At 39.7% G+C, this 16,432-nt stretch overlaps 1 protein-coding gene across 1 annotated transcript in view; it reads right to left on the reverse strand.

Annotated features, from left to right (window-relative positions):
* The window catches only part of col4a6 (collagen, type IV, alpha 6), a 99,277-nt gene that overhangs the window by 10,285 nt on the left and 72,560 nt on the right, over window positions 1-16,432 (reverse strand). The window contains 26 exon segments of the mRNA XM_063900659.1: window positions 224-382; window positions 456-674; window positions 756-863; window positions 1,415-1,486; window positions 2,468-2,512; window positions 4,539-4,722; window positions 4,808-4,990; window positions 5,100-5,257; window positions 5,451-5,546; window positions 6,731-6,781; window positions 7,347-7,493; window positions 7,586-7,696; window positions 7,817-7,886; window positions 8,871-8,924; window positions 9,731-9,775; window positions 9,953-10,015; window positions 10,309-10,362; window positions 11,707-11,796; window positions 13,353-13,394; window positions 13,511-13,546; window positions 13,676-13,738; window positions 13,924-13,959; window positions 14,682-14,744; window positions 14,834-14,953; window positions 15,142-15,186; window positions 15,334-15,468. Of these exon segments, the coding sequence (XP_063756729.1) occupies window positions 224-382; window positions 456-674; window positions 756-863; window positions 1,415-1,486; window positions 2,468-2,512; window positions 4,539-4,722; window positions 4,808-4,990; window positions 5,100-5,257; window positions 5,451-5,546; window positions 6,731-6,781; window positions 7,347-7,493; window positions 7,586-7,696; window positions 7,817-7,886; window positions 8,871-8,924; window positions 9,731-9,775; window positions 9,953-10,015; window positions 10,309-10,362; window positions 11,707-11,796; window positions 13,353-13,394; window positions 13,511-13,546; window positions 13,676-13,738; window positions 13,924-13,959; window positions 14,682-14,744; window positions 14,834-14,953; window positions 15,142-15,186; window positions 15,334-15,468 (2,449 nt within the window).

Raw genomic sequence — 16,432 nt, forward strand, 5'->3', positions numbered from 1 at the left:
GGAGAATTCTTTTGGGTGATGCAGAGTTTAAAATAAACAACAAAACCTTGGCGTCTGATTCAGAGGAGAGGTGAAAAAAGGGAGGAAGGGGGGGAGGAGGGACATCCAAGATCAAACTAAATCCTCTTTCACTAGAAAATCCATCTACAAATAACTCTCGTTTTCAGTCTAAAAGTTCCGACAGAATTACACAGGAGTCTGCTGGAGGAAGGAGTCGCCTCACCTGGGGATCCGCTCAATCCGACGGCACCGAGAGATCCAGGGCGACCGGGAATACCAAAAAACGGTTCGCCTGGAAGTCCGGGAAGGCCGGTGGAACCAGGATAACCGTCCACTCCGCGCTCTCCCTTCAGACCGGGAACACCGTAACGTCCGTCCCCACCTGACGGAGGAATATATTAATGTTTATTCTTCTTCTATTTTATTTATTTGACTTCTCTCGGTCTCAGACCCACCAGGTAATCCAGACCCTCCAGGGGTCCCGGGCTGGCCCTTGTCTCCAGAGGTTCCAGGTATTCCGTTCTGTCCTGGGGAACCAGGTGTGGCCCCCAGTACCTCTCCAGGCTGGCCCTTGCCTCCGGGACGCCCAGGAACACCATCCTTCCCCTTGGCGCCGTCATAACTCTGTCCTGGACCTCCGGGAAATCCGGGATCTCCTCTGGGTCCGGGGAAACCTGCAAACAGGAGTCAGAGTTGCTTTATTTTGAAAATCAAATGAACGGATTCTTCTCCGGATTACCAGGTGACGGGTTTACCTTGTGGTCCAGGTTGTCCTCCAAAACCGGGGTCTCCTCTGTCTCCTTTGGCCCCGTCGAAGCCGGGACGTCCGGGGCCTCCTGGGAAACCTGGCTGACCTTTGACGCCTGACCGGTACACACAGGTGGGACTTCAATTATGAGTGTCCTTCAGCTCGTTAAAATGCCATTTTTACTACATTTTTTGGCAGTAATCAGTATTTTTTAGTAGTTTAAAATCCCCTTTTCTCTGCTATACAATATTTATTTTAATATACAAGTCAATCTAGTTCATAAAAGTCTTTGTATTTGCTCGAGAAATCCTCTCAGGAACAGGAACATGCATAATTGCATGCCTTTTTTGGGGTTAGGCTTAACTGCAGCCGGAGTAAAGACTCAGAATGAATGAACTGTATAATAAATCTAATGAAATCATTAAAAAGAAATAAATTACAGTGTTTTTAATGTTATTTCACAGGGTATATATATGCTTCTTATGACATCCAAGTGCTGTCCTGTGATTTTCATTCAACATTTTTTTATAAATTAAATAAATTCAAAATGCAGTTCCAATCCTTTCCTTTAGGAGCCCAAAAGAATAGCAATTCATTAATGTTTAAGGCAAATTAAAATACTTTTAAATTAAAAAATACAAATAAAAAAGGTCATTTTTTTCGTACCTGGTCGTCCGGGTACACCGGGGTATCCGGGGTCTCCCATCTCACCAGGTATGGTGCACGGTAGCACTGTGCCTGGTAGCAGTCACACAAGTTAGCAAACACACTTTAAAAACAGAGAACATTCATGCCTACTCGTGCTTTTAATATAATATACTTCTAATAAATCTGTACATGTTTGGCAAAAATTGATAATACTTTACAGAATATTTATATTTGTAAAATGTGTAAGCGTTGATTGTCTGTCGCTTCCATTCATGCCAAATTCACGACTTTCATTTGGGTTAATTTGAGTTGAATCATGGGAATTATTGGTGTTGTTATTATTATATTATTATTATATGTTGAATGTTGTTAGTAGCAAATTTAATCACAATGGAGTTCAATTCAGCAAGAAAATTATGATTTATTAATGAGTTCAATTAAATCTGGTGCAGGCAGGGGAATCAGGTTAATGATTTCCTGACACAGTATACTCTGGTTATGAAAGCTCTCAGCAGAGGCGGGGCTGGGAAACATGCACAGCAGCTTTGATTGGAGGAAGAGGACAGTGATTCGTCTCAGAATATTTACAAAATAAAAGCTGAAACTCGACTGTCAATCATCACTGACTGCAGAGTGGAGTCCCTGAGCAGAGGGAGCGAGGCGCCTCCATCGGCTCCGTCATGAACAAATGATTGACAGCTGGTTTCAGAACTACAGAAGACTACATTTCCCACAATTCCCTGAGCCTACGTACGTTAAACTGTTATTTAAAACAGCAATTCTTGACTTTTCTTTAAACTGTGCTTGCTTTCTGAACACATGGGAGGTAAATTACCTTCTTCTCCGAGACTATGGGAGGTTAAATATGTGGCAATACTTGAATTAAACTGGCCGAAAAAAACCTAAATATTTCTTCTAATGTTGTCACTTCCTGTTGGGTCTCGAACATGTGATCATAAGGGATGATTTTAATGAATCCAGCAGTCGTCAGGGTGCCTGAAACTAAAAGAATCTAAACTTCACGTCCCACGTTTTTTCTCTGTCTGGTGGAGGAAAAAGTTAGTTACCCACCCGTTCCCTCTCCGTCGTCATTAACCCCTGCACAGCTGTATTCACCTGGACAGATACACATGCACAGGGGAGGTGAGAGAGGTGAGAGAGAGAGGTGAGAGAGAGAGAGAGAGAGAGAGAGAGAGAGAGAGAGAGAGAGAGAGAGAGAGACAGAAGATGGCAGCATACAAAGCCAGTCAGGGTCATTTGCATGCGTCAATAAAGCAAATTAAATCTTATTTTCATCAAACAATTAACAGCAAATCAGTTCAATTCATCCAAGGCTCATTCAGTTAAGGCAAAAAGCATTTTAAATTCCTGCTTTAATAAAAAAAAAAAGTGCTTAAAAACAGGTTATTCCACCCAATGAGACGAGAGAGACTAAGAGTCGTCTCTTGTTCTCGGCTCATGTGAGACGCAATAACCTTCATATTAAGAGCAAAATCAATCAGGAGTTTAGCATCAGCGTCACGGTGTGAGAGCTCACATTCACACTGGAGAGGCTGAGGGGTTTGTGTCCTTTAGTCTCGGAGAAGAAGGTACAGTAATTTAGATTTAAAAGAGGCCACTGGTGTCGTTTAATAAGCCAACTCAACCACTACAGGCTAGGTTAAACTGCTATGTATCAAAGACGCCGTATATTTGTATTTATCGTATGTTTTTCATTTCAGACTTTAAACCTAATTTGAAATGTGTTATATATCATATGTGATCTATCTAGCATTACACACACCTGGTTTTACATCTAAATGATATATAATTAATTACAAAAAGTGCATTACTACACTTTTGACCTGTGTTGAGCTCATCTATTTGGGTCTAAATTCTCCCATATATCAATTAAAATACATCAAATTATCCACAAGTAGATGTGTTTCTACTTAGCTAGACTATTAAACAGGACAAGATCTTACTTTAACACTATATATTAAATAAAAGACACTTCTTTTTGGCTGTTTTATTCTGAACAAGATTTAAAAAAAACAAAAAACAAAGGTAGTATTGAGAAGCGCTGCCTTTGTGTATCGTTGCAGGATTAACATGGGGTTGAATGTAATAAAACACCAGCATTATCCTTTTAAAGTACAACCACATCCACCTCTATCATAGATGCCGTATATTACCATTTATTGCATGTTTTTTGTGACTTTTACAGACATTTTGAAATGTGTTTCAGCTCATTTCTATCTCTCTTAAAATATATTATAAGACATTAATCTACATGACATTACATAACCCTTAACATGTTTTTATTGCCTATTTTTCAGTCTTAATGAGCTTTAATTTATTGATTTATTCCAAATTATGTACTACAATTTTGACTGTTAGGGTCTAATATTTTGGTAAATAATATTTTACAGAAATTCTTTTATTTTATTTAATCCATACACTATTTTCAAAATAATCCAGTAGAGAGGATGTATTTTACTAATTAATTAAACCAAGATTAGATGATTTTATTCGACAGCACATTAAATGTTAGACTAGTCTTTTTAATAAACAATTAAATGATTTCCTGTAAAGTAAAAAAACTAACAGATATCTAACTTTATTGACTTTGTCGACGCGTGCAGGTTAGACTTGACTAAGTAGAATAAAAAAAAACACCAGTATTTTCCTTTAAAAGTACAACTAAATCCACCTCCAATAATTTGTATAATTTCTTACTTCTCTCGAGACTAAGGAAGCACAGCAGCTTGTTAAAACAAAATCACATCATTGTGCGTCAATGAGTCGCCGTATGAAGCAGTTTATGGATTGGAGATTATTGGCTGCAGAAGAAGCACATTAATGGAGACCATTAATCACGGAGTTATCTGCAGCAGCAGCAGCAGCAGCAGCAGCCGAGGCGTGAAGGCGGGAAGCTACTGGAAAATCTAACGAGGCGTCTCTTCAGCTCCCGGGAAAAACTCCTCTAATGGTTTAGGGGGTTAGGATGACGTTGCTATGACTACTACAGGACATGGAGGATGGACAGTTGTTTGATGGGATGGACTTATGGTCAACCTGTGTGGAGAATAAGGCGTTATATCCACAAACACACTCTTTCTTCTTCGTCACACACACACGCTTCCTCTCCTCATTCACTTACCTCGTGGTCCGGGTAAACCTGGTGGTCCTGGGAAACCCGGTATTCCCGGGTCTCCAGCATCTCCACGGAAGCCGGGCGTGCCGACGTATCCGACGCCGGGCTCGCCTGGTTCTCCGGGACGACCCTTAGACCCCGGGTATCCTGGGTATCCTTTCTCTCCGACTGTGCCGTATCCACCATCACCCTGCAGAGAGAAAGGAGGGTTGTTTTTTAAAATCCTGCAGATGAGAACTTCTAGATTCCTTCGAGCGATGTGTTGAGGCACTCACGGGGGGTCCAGGCGCTCCAGGGAATCCAGGAAGTGCGTCTCTACCGGGTTTTCCAGTTTCACCGTTAGGTCCGCGGGGTCCAGTTGCTCCGAGCTCTCCTTTCACCCCCAAACCAAGGCTAGGGTAGAAGGACGTTCCCTTCTGCCCTTTACGACCATAGTTCCCAGGTTCACCAGGACGACCCTGCAGGAGCACAGAAATTGATTTATTTTTTTGACTGGAATGATGCATGAGTTGCTGGTCTGGGGAGATTTCAATGGTCCGGACAAAATTGACAAGCAATTGAACTTACAGGAGGTCCCTGACGGCCATCATAGCCAGGCCCACCGCCGTCTCCAAGTTCGCCCTTTCGTCCGGGGAAACCGGGGTTGCCGTTGGGGCCGGGGGGTCCCTGCAACCCAGGCAACCCTGAGGTGCCGCCCCCGATGCAGGCACAGTCTCCGGGATCACCTGCAGGATGGAGGGACGGACGGATAAAAGAGAGGAACGAGGGAGGAAGTAGAAGAAAAAATCCTTAATTTCTGCAGATGCATGTCTAAATATTTATCAGTTTCTTTATAAAAGTGTGTGTGTGTGTGTGTGTGTGTGTGTGTGTGTGTGTGTGTGTGTGTGTGTGTGTGTGTGTGTGTGTGTGTGTGTGTACCTTGGTAGCCATTGTATCCCTTGTTGCCGGGCAGACCTCTAGAGCCGGGCAATCCAGGCTGGCCAGGGACTCTGCTGGGCACAACTACCCCATCACCTGCAAACACACACACACAGAATTAAATCACATAGGGATTACATTTGTGGATTAGCCACAAAGACGACACAAAATATATATTTAGATTTCACACTGTTTGAACGTAAGCCGAATTGCACTGACTGATGAAAGATGTAAAACAAAGGACATTTGTTAAATTATTCTACAAGCACTTGCACCTAAATATGTTTATATATTAATAAAAGGAAAAATGAAATATCTCTTCATGGAATATTTATAAAGAAAAAAAATGTTTGGTTTTTTTAAATTTCAGTTTCAGCAACTTTTACAATTAAGTTCACAATTTTGCTGATTTTTTTATAGCAAAAACAGAGCTATTTATAAGTTGTATAGATCATATATATTATTCACTTTAGCTTCAATTATTATTTGCAGAACTAAGTGTAAAAAATAGGTATGCATGAATAGAGAGGGATAAATAATAACAATACAAATGTTTCTCAATCCTGCAGCAGTGCAAACACAGCTCAGCGTCACAGTGTGAAATAAGCATTAGTCTCTTTGTTCGGCATGTAATATGAAAGAGCTCAGCTGCTGTTGCAAGATGACAGATGCTTCTTCAATAGCATTAACTTGTTTATATCATAATAAAATATAAAACCAGCTTTTACTCAATTCAGTGATTTTACATCGACTATAATGGCCGAGAGCTACTTGCCACAAGCAGCATGCATTAGCGTGTTGCAGATTTGCACCTGCACAAGCAAAGGAAATAAAACTGTTCTTTAAAGGATAAAAATCTTCCAAGCAAATCGAAAAAAAAGGTATTATTATTGCTTTTATTTTCTTTCAGTTGGATCGCTTCGTTTGATGTCTTTGTGCCGACAAAATACAAAATAAAAGTCCCTTTTTTTGCAAACGCTGCTGCTGCTGCTGCTGCCATGCATTCAGTCCATGTAAAATCAGTGACTTACAGCAGGCGACACCTGGTGGCCAAAGACGGAAAAAGCAGCTTGGAGATGAGAGAGCCTCCCATCCAAGTCTGGAGAAGAGACTGCACTCTTCTGATCTATACTTACCACCGCACCCTCCACAGAGAATAGCGTTAAAATAAAAAGCAGATAGCTTCTTCCGGCCAGAAGTTGTTTTGTGCTTTATTTTGGCGGGCTGAATATTGCCATTATTGCGATTATGGCAAAATGAGCTGTGTTTCTGATACCTGCCTTTGGGCCTCGTGGACACCTCAGGGTAGATGACGCAGGGTTCAATGGAGCCTTGGAGGACAGTTATAGCAGTCATTATGCACTCGTACTAAATGTTAGTTAATTCCAATAGCTTTTAATCATTTATGTGCATTGTTTTACTCTGTTCTCTTTTCCTATATATGGTTTTTCAAGGTAGGGGTGGGTAGGGATGGGTTTGTCCTGAAGAAAACACATTTTAAATGGAGGGAAAAGCACAGTGTGATTGTATCTGTCCTAAAAACACCAACGTATTTCATAAAAATAAGAAAAAATAAGTCAGACATGATGCTTAAAGGTATCTTTCAACTTGTCTTATACTTCAGTTTGGTTTGACGACTGGTAAAAAGACTAAATCTATTGTATTTTTCCAAATGGAGCTCTGTGACTAAGGAGGATTAGGATGCTCCATCATCATTTAGGTGTTTTTAATTCATAAAGATAACACATTTGATTAATTTTGCTCCTTTTATACAAGGTATCCAGCTTGGTCACAAACAAATCAATAGCAGACAAGTTCAAAACATGCTAAAAAACTCCTGATCTTGACCCCCTGTGAAGGAAGAGGTTTTTGTCAGTCGTTTCTGTGTTAACATACTAGAAGGACCCTGAAGACCGGCGGGGCCGGGGGATCCGGGGAGGCCAGAGGATCCGGGGAGACCTTCAGTGCCATAGCCTGGTATTCCCGGGTTTCCCTTCTCTCCCTTTGGGCCGGGGGTTCCTGGAAAACCTGGGGATCCGTCACCTACATATGAGAGCATCGGAGATGATTGGTTAATTGATATTTGAATGAAAAATTAACCCATTGCATCTTTTCTTTTACAGTATATGTATTACCTGTCCTAAAATCAATAGTTCCTGGTGGTCCTGGTGGTCCTGGGTATCCTTGAGGCCCTGGGTCACCGGGGGCACCGGGCAGCCCGTTGAGACCCGGGTCACCTGCCAGTCCTACAGCCAATCAGAGAAAAGAGACGACCAACATGAGAAACTTTCACATACTAAACAATAACTCACAGTTAATCAGTGTTGTTGGATATATTCAAATAACTAATATGGATTATGCGTTACCTTGAACAGTAGCGCCCAGACCGCTAACGTAGGCCGGGGGTCCTGGTGCTCCGGGTTCTCCCTGATCTCCCTGTTAGAGACACACAACAAGTCAGGACACATCTAAATCAATTTAACTTATTTGTTCTTTAGAGTAAATGGCTGAAACAACATGAATCAGCCTTAAAAGGAATAATTTCCAACTGAAAATGACAAGAGAAGATTAATACCACCCTGCTAGCTACATGATACTGTTAGCTTTACATTAGCTTAGCATAAAGGATGGAAACAGGAAGACTCTTCAACAAAAGTAATACTTATTATCACGTTATATGTCTTTTGTTTGATCTGCCCAAAAACCAAAGAGTAAAACAGACATTTTCTGGTGTTATGGAGTTGTTATTGCTAAGCTAATTTAAGCTAACTGTCTGCTGTTAGCTTTGAAGCTAGCTCACTCTGGTAGCTCATGTCCTCTTGACCAAAAAGCAACTTCAACTGATAATTTAAAACCTACTTTCACCACAGAAGCTAAAAAAAACCACTACATAATCACCTGTAAACAACATAATGATGGATATTCATTAACTAATGGATGTTTATAGAGAACTGGGTAAACAGGAAAGTGTGTTTCTTCGTTAGCTTCCCCAAATGTAACGTTCATTTATGAAACGATGGCACCATCTTCTGCTAACACAAGGTTATTGCACCACACAAACTATGCCAATCCATACTTGGTTAAGTGTTTATTCTTGAAGTTGAAGTTGAGTGTGTTCACTGGAAAAAATACTCACTAATATTTAAGTGGAATAAAGACTTTCTCATGGATTCATTTTTCATACTCAGCCTTTTTTTACATACTATATCTATGTTAAGTTTAATTGACTGTGATGTTTTAACAATTAAGTAAGACTGAAAGCAATATATAATATTAGTTTGTATTAAATCTTTGTATATAGGTTTCCCAATTTGGGATAAATAAAGTCTCTATATCTATCTATCCATCCATCCATCTTTATGGAATTGAGACACAGCTAAAAACTGTAAGCAAACACACACAAACACACAATAATTGTACCTTTCCGCCGGTGTATCCAGGTTGCCCGATAAAACCTGGAGTACCTCTAAATCCCTACATCAAAAGCAAAAACAATCAGGTATGAATTTATTTTACAACAAGGTTTATTAATCACTGAATGAAACCATAATTATATATATGAAATATTGCTCACATAACAAAAAGTGTGCTTTTATAGGAAAATAATGCCATTCTTACCATATTTAAGTATGATCTATAATTTAAATGTTGCTTGTATTGCTGTAAAGAACACTTTTTTTATTTCAAACTTTACTTTCAAGCCAAGTTTGAAGACTATATGCAAAAAAAAAGGTCTATTGCGGTACAAAATAGTATGATGTACACCAGATGTAACAATACACGTTGTTACGTTAATATAATAATAATAAATAATAATAATATATAATAATAATAAATAATAATATATAATAATAATAATATATAATAATAATAAATAATAATAATTATAAATAATATATAATAATAATAATAATAAATAATATATAATAAATAATAATATATAATAATAATAATAAATAATAATAAATAATAATAATAAATAATAATAATATATATAATAATAATAATAATATATAATAATAATAATAATATATAATAATAATAAATAATAATATATAATGAATAATAATATATAATAATAATAATAATAATAATAATAATAATAAATAATAATAATAATAATAATAATATATAATAATAATAATAATATATAATAATAATAATATATATATATAATAATAATAATAATAATAATGTCTCACACTTTGAGAGGAGAACATTTTGACTTTTGATATCAAATCATAATTCATGCATTCATTGTGGTAACAGTTTTGACCTACCTGTTGTCCGGGACGTCCGGGAGGCCCGTTCAAACCAGGCGCACCCTGTTTGGTAGAATCAAAAACGACATCCACCACAGAAGAAGAAGGAAAGGAAAGGTAAGACACATGTTTGACCACAGTAAAAACAATGCTAGAAGGCAAATTTCCCCATAGAAAGAGAACATAGTAAAGAATCTTCAGTTTTGTTCAAGTTTCTTCTTCTATGAATGTAGCTCTTACTCTTGCACCGGGGTATCCAGGAATTCCCTTCTCTCCGGGTTCCCCTCTATAGCCAAAAGATCCCTGGAATCAAGTAAAAATTCAGATTAGTTAAATATCATTTAATGTGGATTTATCTCATATTTTGCGTGTTCGGTATCTTCTCACAGCGGGTTTTATTGTATAGAAACATCAAAGGTTCTTGGGAAAATAAAGCCCATAACAAGGTTCTAAAAGGTTTGTTAAAGAAGTCTGTTTGGGGATCCTTTTCTTTATAGACACATGGAAAGATATCTTTATTAATCTGCCAATTGGAAGTACATCCAGAATAGAAGAGGATCTAGTAGAGAGTCTAGAGGAACACCTTAAACACTTACAGCTCGGCCAGGAGTTCCAGGAAATCCTCTTATTCCCTTTGGACCGGGTGAACCCTTGAAGCAAAGCAGAGTGAGGAGAAAGGAGGACCTTAGAACAGAATCATTTTGAAATTATAAGCAATATTTACACGTTTTAACTTACCTTTAAAAGTCTGTGCAAACTGTAAAATCTCAGTCAAAAGAAAGGCAAAAACAACCAAAACTACGGAGAGTAGTTGAGGCATTAACTCCTTTGAAATACATTGTGTTGGGCTCGAAAAGCTGAGGAAACCAGAGTGGAGGCTTCAGATTATTTCCGTTTTCATTGTTAGCATCAAGAGGAACATAGTGGGCATTTCAATTGAACTGAACGGTTGCTTTAACTACTTTTGATTCAACTGTTGTTGCCGATTTCTTCATTTTCTAGCAGCTGCTTGACTTTTTTCAGGGTAATTCACCAATACAATGAACCTTTGACTCCCTTTATCTCAAAGTCACGTCAGCATGTTTGATATTAAAGATAGCACGGGGAGATAAGAGGACACGCAGCTGCATTTGTCCATGTTCGACACAGCTCATCCTACTACAAGAAGAAGTCACGTTTTCCAACAAACCTGCAGTCCTTTGTCTCCTTTGGGAAAACCCACAAACTCCACAATGCCATTGATCAACGGCTGGCCGGGTTCACCGGGCGAGCCCACGTCGCCCTGGATGCCGTAACCGAGGGGAAGAGAGATCTGTTTACTCTGATCACCAAGGTGGCGAGGGGAAACGGCGCAATAAGGAGGGGAAAGGCGGCAGAGTTTTTGGGGCATTTAGGGAAGGTCTGGGTACGTTGACTGGAGGACGGGCTCTGTTTTGACCGTGGAGCCAATGAAGGGTCGTGGTCAGAGTGAGGACATTTTGGGGTGATGATGAGAGGCTGGTCTCATTGACCGTGCATTGCTTTAATTTCATATTTTTCACAATATAAGAAACTCTGGAGGCAGAAAGGATCGGATTGGTTGATGACACCTCAATTGAAGGAGCCAACGGTGTGTAGTTTTGGTTTTTGGACATATTGTAATAGCAGTACTTGATGAAAGCCATTATTTTGGCCGGTCGAAGGGCTATTTAACATTGCTATGTTGGACCAAGCTCTCCTCCACCTCCCAAAGTCTCCTTCTCACATTTCCTCCCCTCCATGGCTGCTAAGTTTGCTGCAATCACTGCTCCTCTTTCTCCTCTAACCTTTAGTTTGCTTTGGTATTCTCTGTCTTTTTACCACTTTTTTATAGTGAAATCCCATTGTGTGTGTGTGTGTGTGTGTGTATGTGTGTGTGTGTGTGTGTGTGTGTGTGTGTGTGTGTGTGTGTGTGTGTGTGTGTGTGTGTGTGTGTGTGTGTGTGTTTGTTCCTATCCTTCCCTTGGCTGTGTTACCTTATCTCCTTTGTAGATAGTGAGAGTTTGTTCGCTTCTTAGCGAGCCGTCGCCCGGAGTACCGCTGGGTCCGGGAAGACCCACGTCGCCCTGGATTCCGAAATACACACAACACACCGTTAGCCAATCAGGAGCGGCGCAGGAGGAACAGGAAGTGGGAATGAGGTAGATGGATAGATAAATAGATAGATAGATGGATAGAGAGAGAGAGCTCAGGAATATTTTATCTTTAGTTTCCTGGTGATTTTAAAGACATTTTAAGACCTTTTTTCCACGAAAGTGCAACTTGAATTTAAATTTCCCAACAAAAACGAATCCCAACAAGAAATCCAGCTGTTTCAACGTCCACTTTAACCCTGAATCTTAGTGAGTTCAGTGTTTTGGGTTGAGTATTACATGCATGCAGTGTGTGAGGAAGATGACGTGTTAGTGTGTGACTGTTTGAAATCAGATGAGAGGGTGGATGGAGGTGGAGAGCAAGCATATGAACCGCATATCCCAGAATTCACCAGCAGATGCCCAAATGTGATTAAAGACGGGGGTGAAGTGCATCATGGGAAGTAGGAGCGAGTGATTCCAGCAACCCAGTTACCACAGATCGTCCTCCAATGACAGCTCAGAGATCTTAACGATGAAGTTTTATTTGCAAAAGGAGATTTTTTGCATGTAATGTAATGGCCAAATGAAACTGGGTGAATTTTGTTTAAATATGTGATATTTTATTCAATTTTGGAGAAAAACTTCAGTTGGTAACATCTCTGAACTGTCATTCAACAGTGAGGGAAACAGGTGTGCAGCACCACTGGTCAAGTCACAAACAGAGTCGATGTTTTTGGGGTATTTAACACAAGGTTGAAGGGAAAATGACTCCAGATCGGACGTTAAAAGTTGTGCAATTCTCTGTGTTTGTGACTTGTCCCAGTGGCAGCACACAGATCATTTGAAAGAACAAACCAGACTGAATCAGGCAGAGGGTTCATGTGATCTCTTTTATGGATGCAACAAACAGTTCAGTAGTTGTGTAAAGAGAGGAAGAGGAGGAGGGATGCAGGGATGGGTGGGGTTAAATAAAGTGATGGATGGAGGGTTAATTAATGTGGGTTGGACGGAAGACACCACCAGTCAGGATTAAACATGCACACTATAATGTCTGTCAATTCATCATAAAACACACAGAAATGCACACACACTCACACACAGTTATCCAGATAGAGCTCTCTCACTAAGCTGGCTTTTTCTAGGCTTTATAGCTGATGTTTACGTTTACAACACTTTCACTATAAAAAAGCTATTTATTTCATGCAATAATGCGTCAGTGTTGGACTCTTCCTTTTAGGATTAATCTGTATGAGTGTAGTGTTGTACCTGAGATTAAATCATGATAAAGACACTCACTTGTCTGTCAGTGTGTCATTTCTCAGGTGGGAATTAACACCAATCAACAGAAAATGATTGGTAAATAGCAGGTTAACTATTTAACTTTTGATATAGTTTAATATAAATAATATAATACTCTAGTGTCGAATTGCATTCACTCGACAGGCTTTACGTGAGTGAGTGAGTGTGTGTGTGTGTGTGTGTGTGTGTGTGTGTGTGTGTGTGTGTGAATAAATCTCTACAATCAAATGAGTCTACGTGCATCATACCTTGTCTCCTTTCTCCCCTTCATATCCGTCACTGCGGCTCCCCTGAAAACAGCAAGAGTTATCAAAATGCACTTGGAAAAACAAAAGCATTTAAAGGATAAAACTCCTGTGATTTTAACAGAATCAAATAAATAAATGCGCTTCATTATTTTACTTACCATCGGCCCCGGGGGACCGGGAGGACCAGGTGGGCCCTGAAGACAGAGGAGAGAATCAGGAATTATATTCACTTCAATAAAACATTAAAGAAAACTTTAAAATAATAACAATTAATACAAAAAGAAGAAGAATTTAAAGATAAAGACATGAATTCATTTACGTACAGAATATCCCTCTGGCCCCATTGGACCGGGATAACCAGTCGGACCACCAGGACCTCTGATTCCCTGCAGAGAAAACACAACCAGGTGAGTTCAAAGACCAACACTAAAGACCAACACTAAAGACCAATATTAAAGACCAACATTAAAGACCAATACTAAAGACCAACACTAAAGACCAACATTAACACTCAGGTGATTAAATCATTTTTGGTTGCATAGTAAGAAGAAAAAGTAAGACTCTTTCTTACAGGTTGTCCGTTCGGTCCTGGATAACCTGGTACATTCTGAACAAGGGGAAACAGATTAATTAATAAACACAAAGCAAAATCCTCAGACATATATTGGAGCTAGATCAAACTACAGAAACATTTAGCAGATTACAATAAAAAGTTGTATTTGTGTCTCAAAAGTTAAAAAACACAATTGTACAGAACTGTCTCTGCAGCACCACCTAGTGGCCAAATCACACTTTGCAGGCTGGCTGAGGCGTGACATGAGCAGTACCACATCAGCTCCACTGCAGCTGCACAATGAGTTGTAAAAACTAAACAATCATTGGCTCATTTTAATATGTTATGTTATAATTTATTTAATTAATCATCATTTTCAAATATGTTCTATGTATTTTTATTGCAATTTCCTTTTCTAACTTTTATTTTATACACATATTTTCATATGATCTTATTAAATATTATTTGGGATTTTTTTAATTACAATTTTTATGCTTATATAAATATTTGTGTAATTTTTGTATTGCACATTTTCTTGTGAACTTCTAATCTTTATTAGAATATTTTCATTTTATTTTTGCACATTTTTACTCTAACTTCTCATGTTTGCATAAATACTTTTATTTAATGTTATTTTTCAATTTGATTTAATTCTAAAAATCACGCAAAACCTAAAGCAATCTGATTCTGATCATGATTATTATTAAATCAAACACAAACAGATATTATCCTAGGTTCATTAGGTCCAGATAGTGCAAAAAAAGTGTGAAAATTACTGGGAAACCGTCGTCCGAGATGTATCGAGGCTCTCCTTTCTGACCCTTCGGCCCAAACGGCCCCTGTGTGAGGACAGAAACGTCAGCATTAATCTCCAGTAACATCTGAAGTCCTCATATAATAGCATCCAAACATCGCCAAGTGTCCTCACAGCGAGTCCAGCGGGTCCTGGTGCTCCGATTCCATAACCAGGATCGCCGGGTTCTCCTCTCGTCCCGTTACATCCGTCCAATCCGGAGGGTCCTCGGCCCCCGTCCAGACCAGGGTGACCCTATAGAGGGGAAGAGGGGGGGTTATTTAAATCCCATTTAGAGACCTGGCTAGTGAAGAGCCAGCTCTGACTACTATGGGAGGTTGAAGGATGTGTGTGTGTGTGTGTGTGTGTGTGTGTGTGTGTGTGTGTGTGTGTGTGTGTGTGTGTGTGTGTGTGTGTGTGTGTGTGTGTGTGTGTGTACTTACAGGTACTCCATCAGTTCCAGTGAACCCAGGCACTCCCATTGGCCCCTGTTTGAGTAAGTTTTACATATTGTTGAGTCGTAATCAGATTAAATGACAACACCTGGAAGTCCAAACATGATACTCGATGATATTATTCGAGGTAGAATAAGTCAATCAATATTTCAATTAAGACTCATGATCTATGACACCCACCTTGTCTCCTTTCTGGCCGGACGGTCCTTTCAGTCCATTGTGACCCTTCTCTCCTTTCGGCCCTGTAGGCCCCGTGCCCCCACGAGGACCCTCAGGTCCGCTTGAACCGACTTCTCCGAGAGGCCCTGGACGACCCTGAGACAGGAGAGGAGACAAAATAGTCACTTATTGAGTCAATAATGAAGAATAAACAACCTAAAGTGCAATTTTGTATTCATCGTGAAGCTCTTTTTGACAACAAATCATCCTAAAAGATGAAAGGAGGCAAATAAAAAAGCCCCAAAGGCACATTTTAGACTTTGAGGTTCGTTTTGAAGAAAAGCAAATGATTTAAAGCCTCTCCATGATGAAGATGTGATGATGAAAACATGGAAACATAAGTTGTTGGTGCAGCCATTTTGGATCTGATGGGTGTGTTTACATGAGACGGAAACAAGTCAGGGCGGAAAAAACCCCAGCTGGTTGGTGGAGCAGTTTATTTGGGCATGCAGCGACATGTGAACTCAGATGGTGGTCTGGAAGAAACACTGCTACTGTTGGTAGAGCTGCATGATTTGGAAAGATTTGGGAGCATTATTAATGTTCAAAAAGCTTTTTATTTTTCTCATACTGCCTGTGCTGCAGCACCTGAAACCAAAGATGCTATGATTGGTTAGCTGTCCATCAACCACTTCCAGATGTCCCGCCCCTTACGTTAATGCTGCAGGTTAAAGGCTGCAGTACCCATTTGCTCCACATGATGGCAGGAGAAAAACAAACAGAAATCCTGAGCAGGTGGATGAGTGAGCGGAGGAATCCCTCACATTAAACCTGCAGCCTGGACTCCTCACAACCTGCTATTAGCTCATATTTTAGGCAGTATAACAGGGTAGGGAGCAGGGAGACAGATGGAGGGAGGACAGGGAGGAGAGAGGGACAGATGTCTGACATTCGGGTCACAGGGAAGTCACAGGATTTGACTTTCAGAGCCAGAAAGTGACTCAGAAAGGCTTGGATAAAACAGAATTGCGATAACAGCAGTTTTGTTTCACCACGAGAAAATGTGCCGATAACATCATCCATAAAGACGTCACACAGTTTTGTTAAAGGTGGAAGAAAG

Source organism: Eleginops maclovinus, chromosome 14 (genome assembly GCF_036324505.1).
Source record: "Eleginops maclovinus isolate JMC-PN-2008 ecotype Puerto Natales chromosome 14, JC_Emac_rtc_rv5, whole genome shotgun sequence".
NCBI classification, from domain to species: Eukaryota; Metazoa; Chordata; class Actinopteri; order Perciformes; family Eleginopidae; genus Eleginops; species Eleginops maclovinus.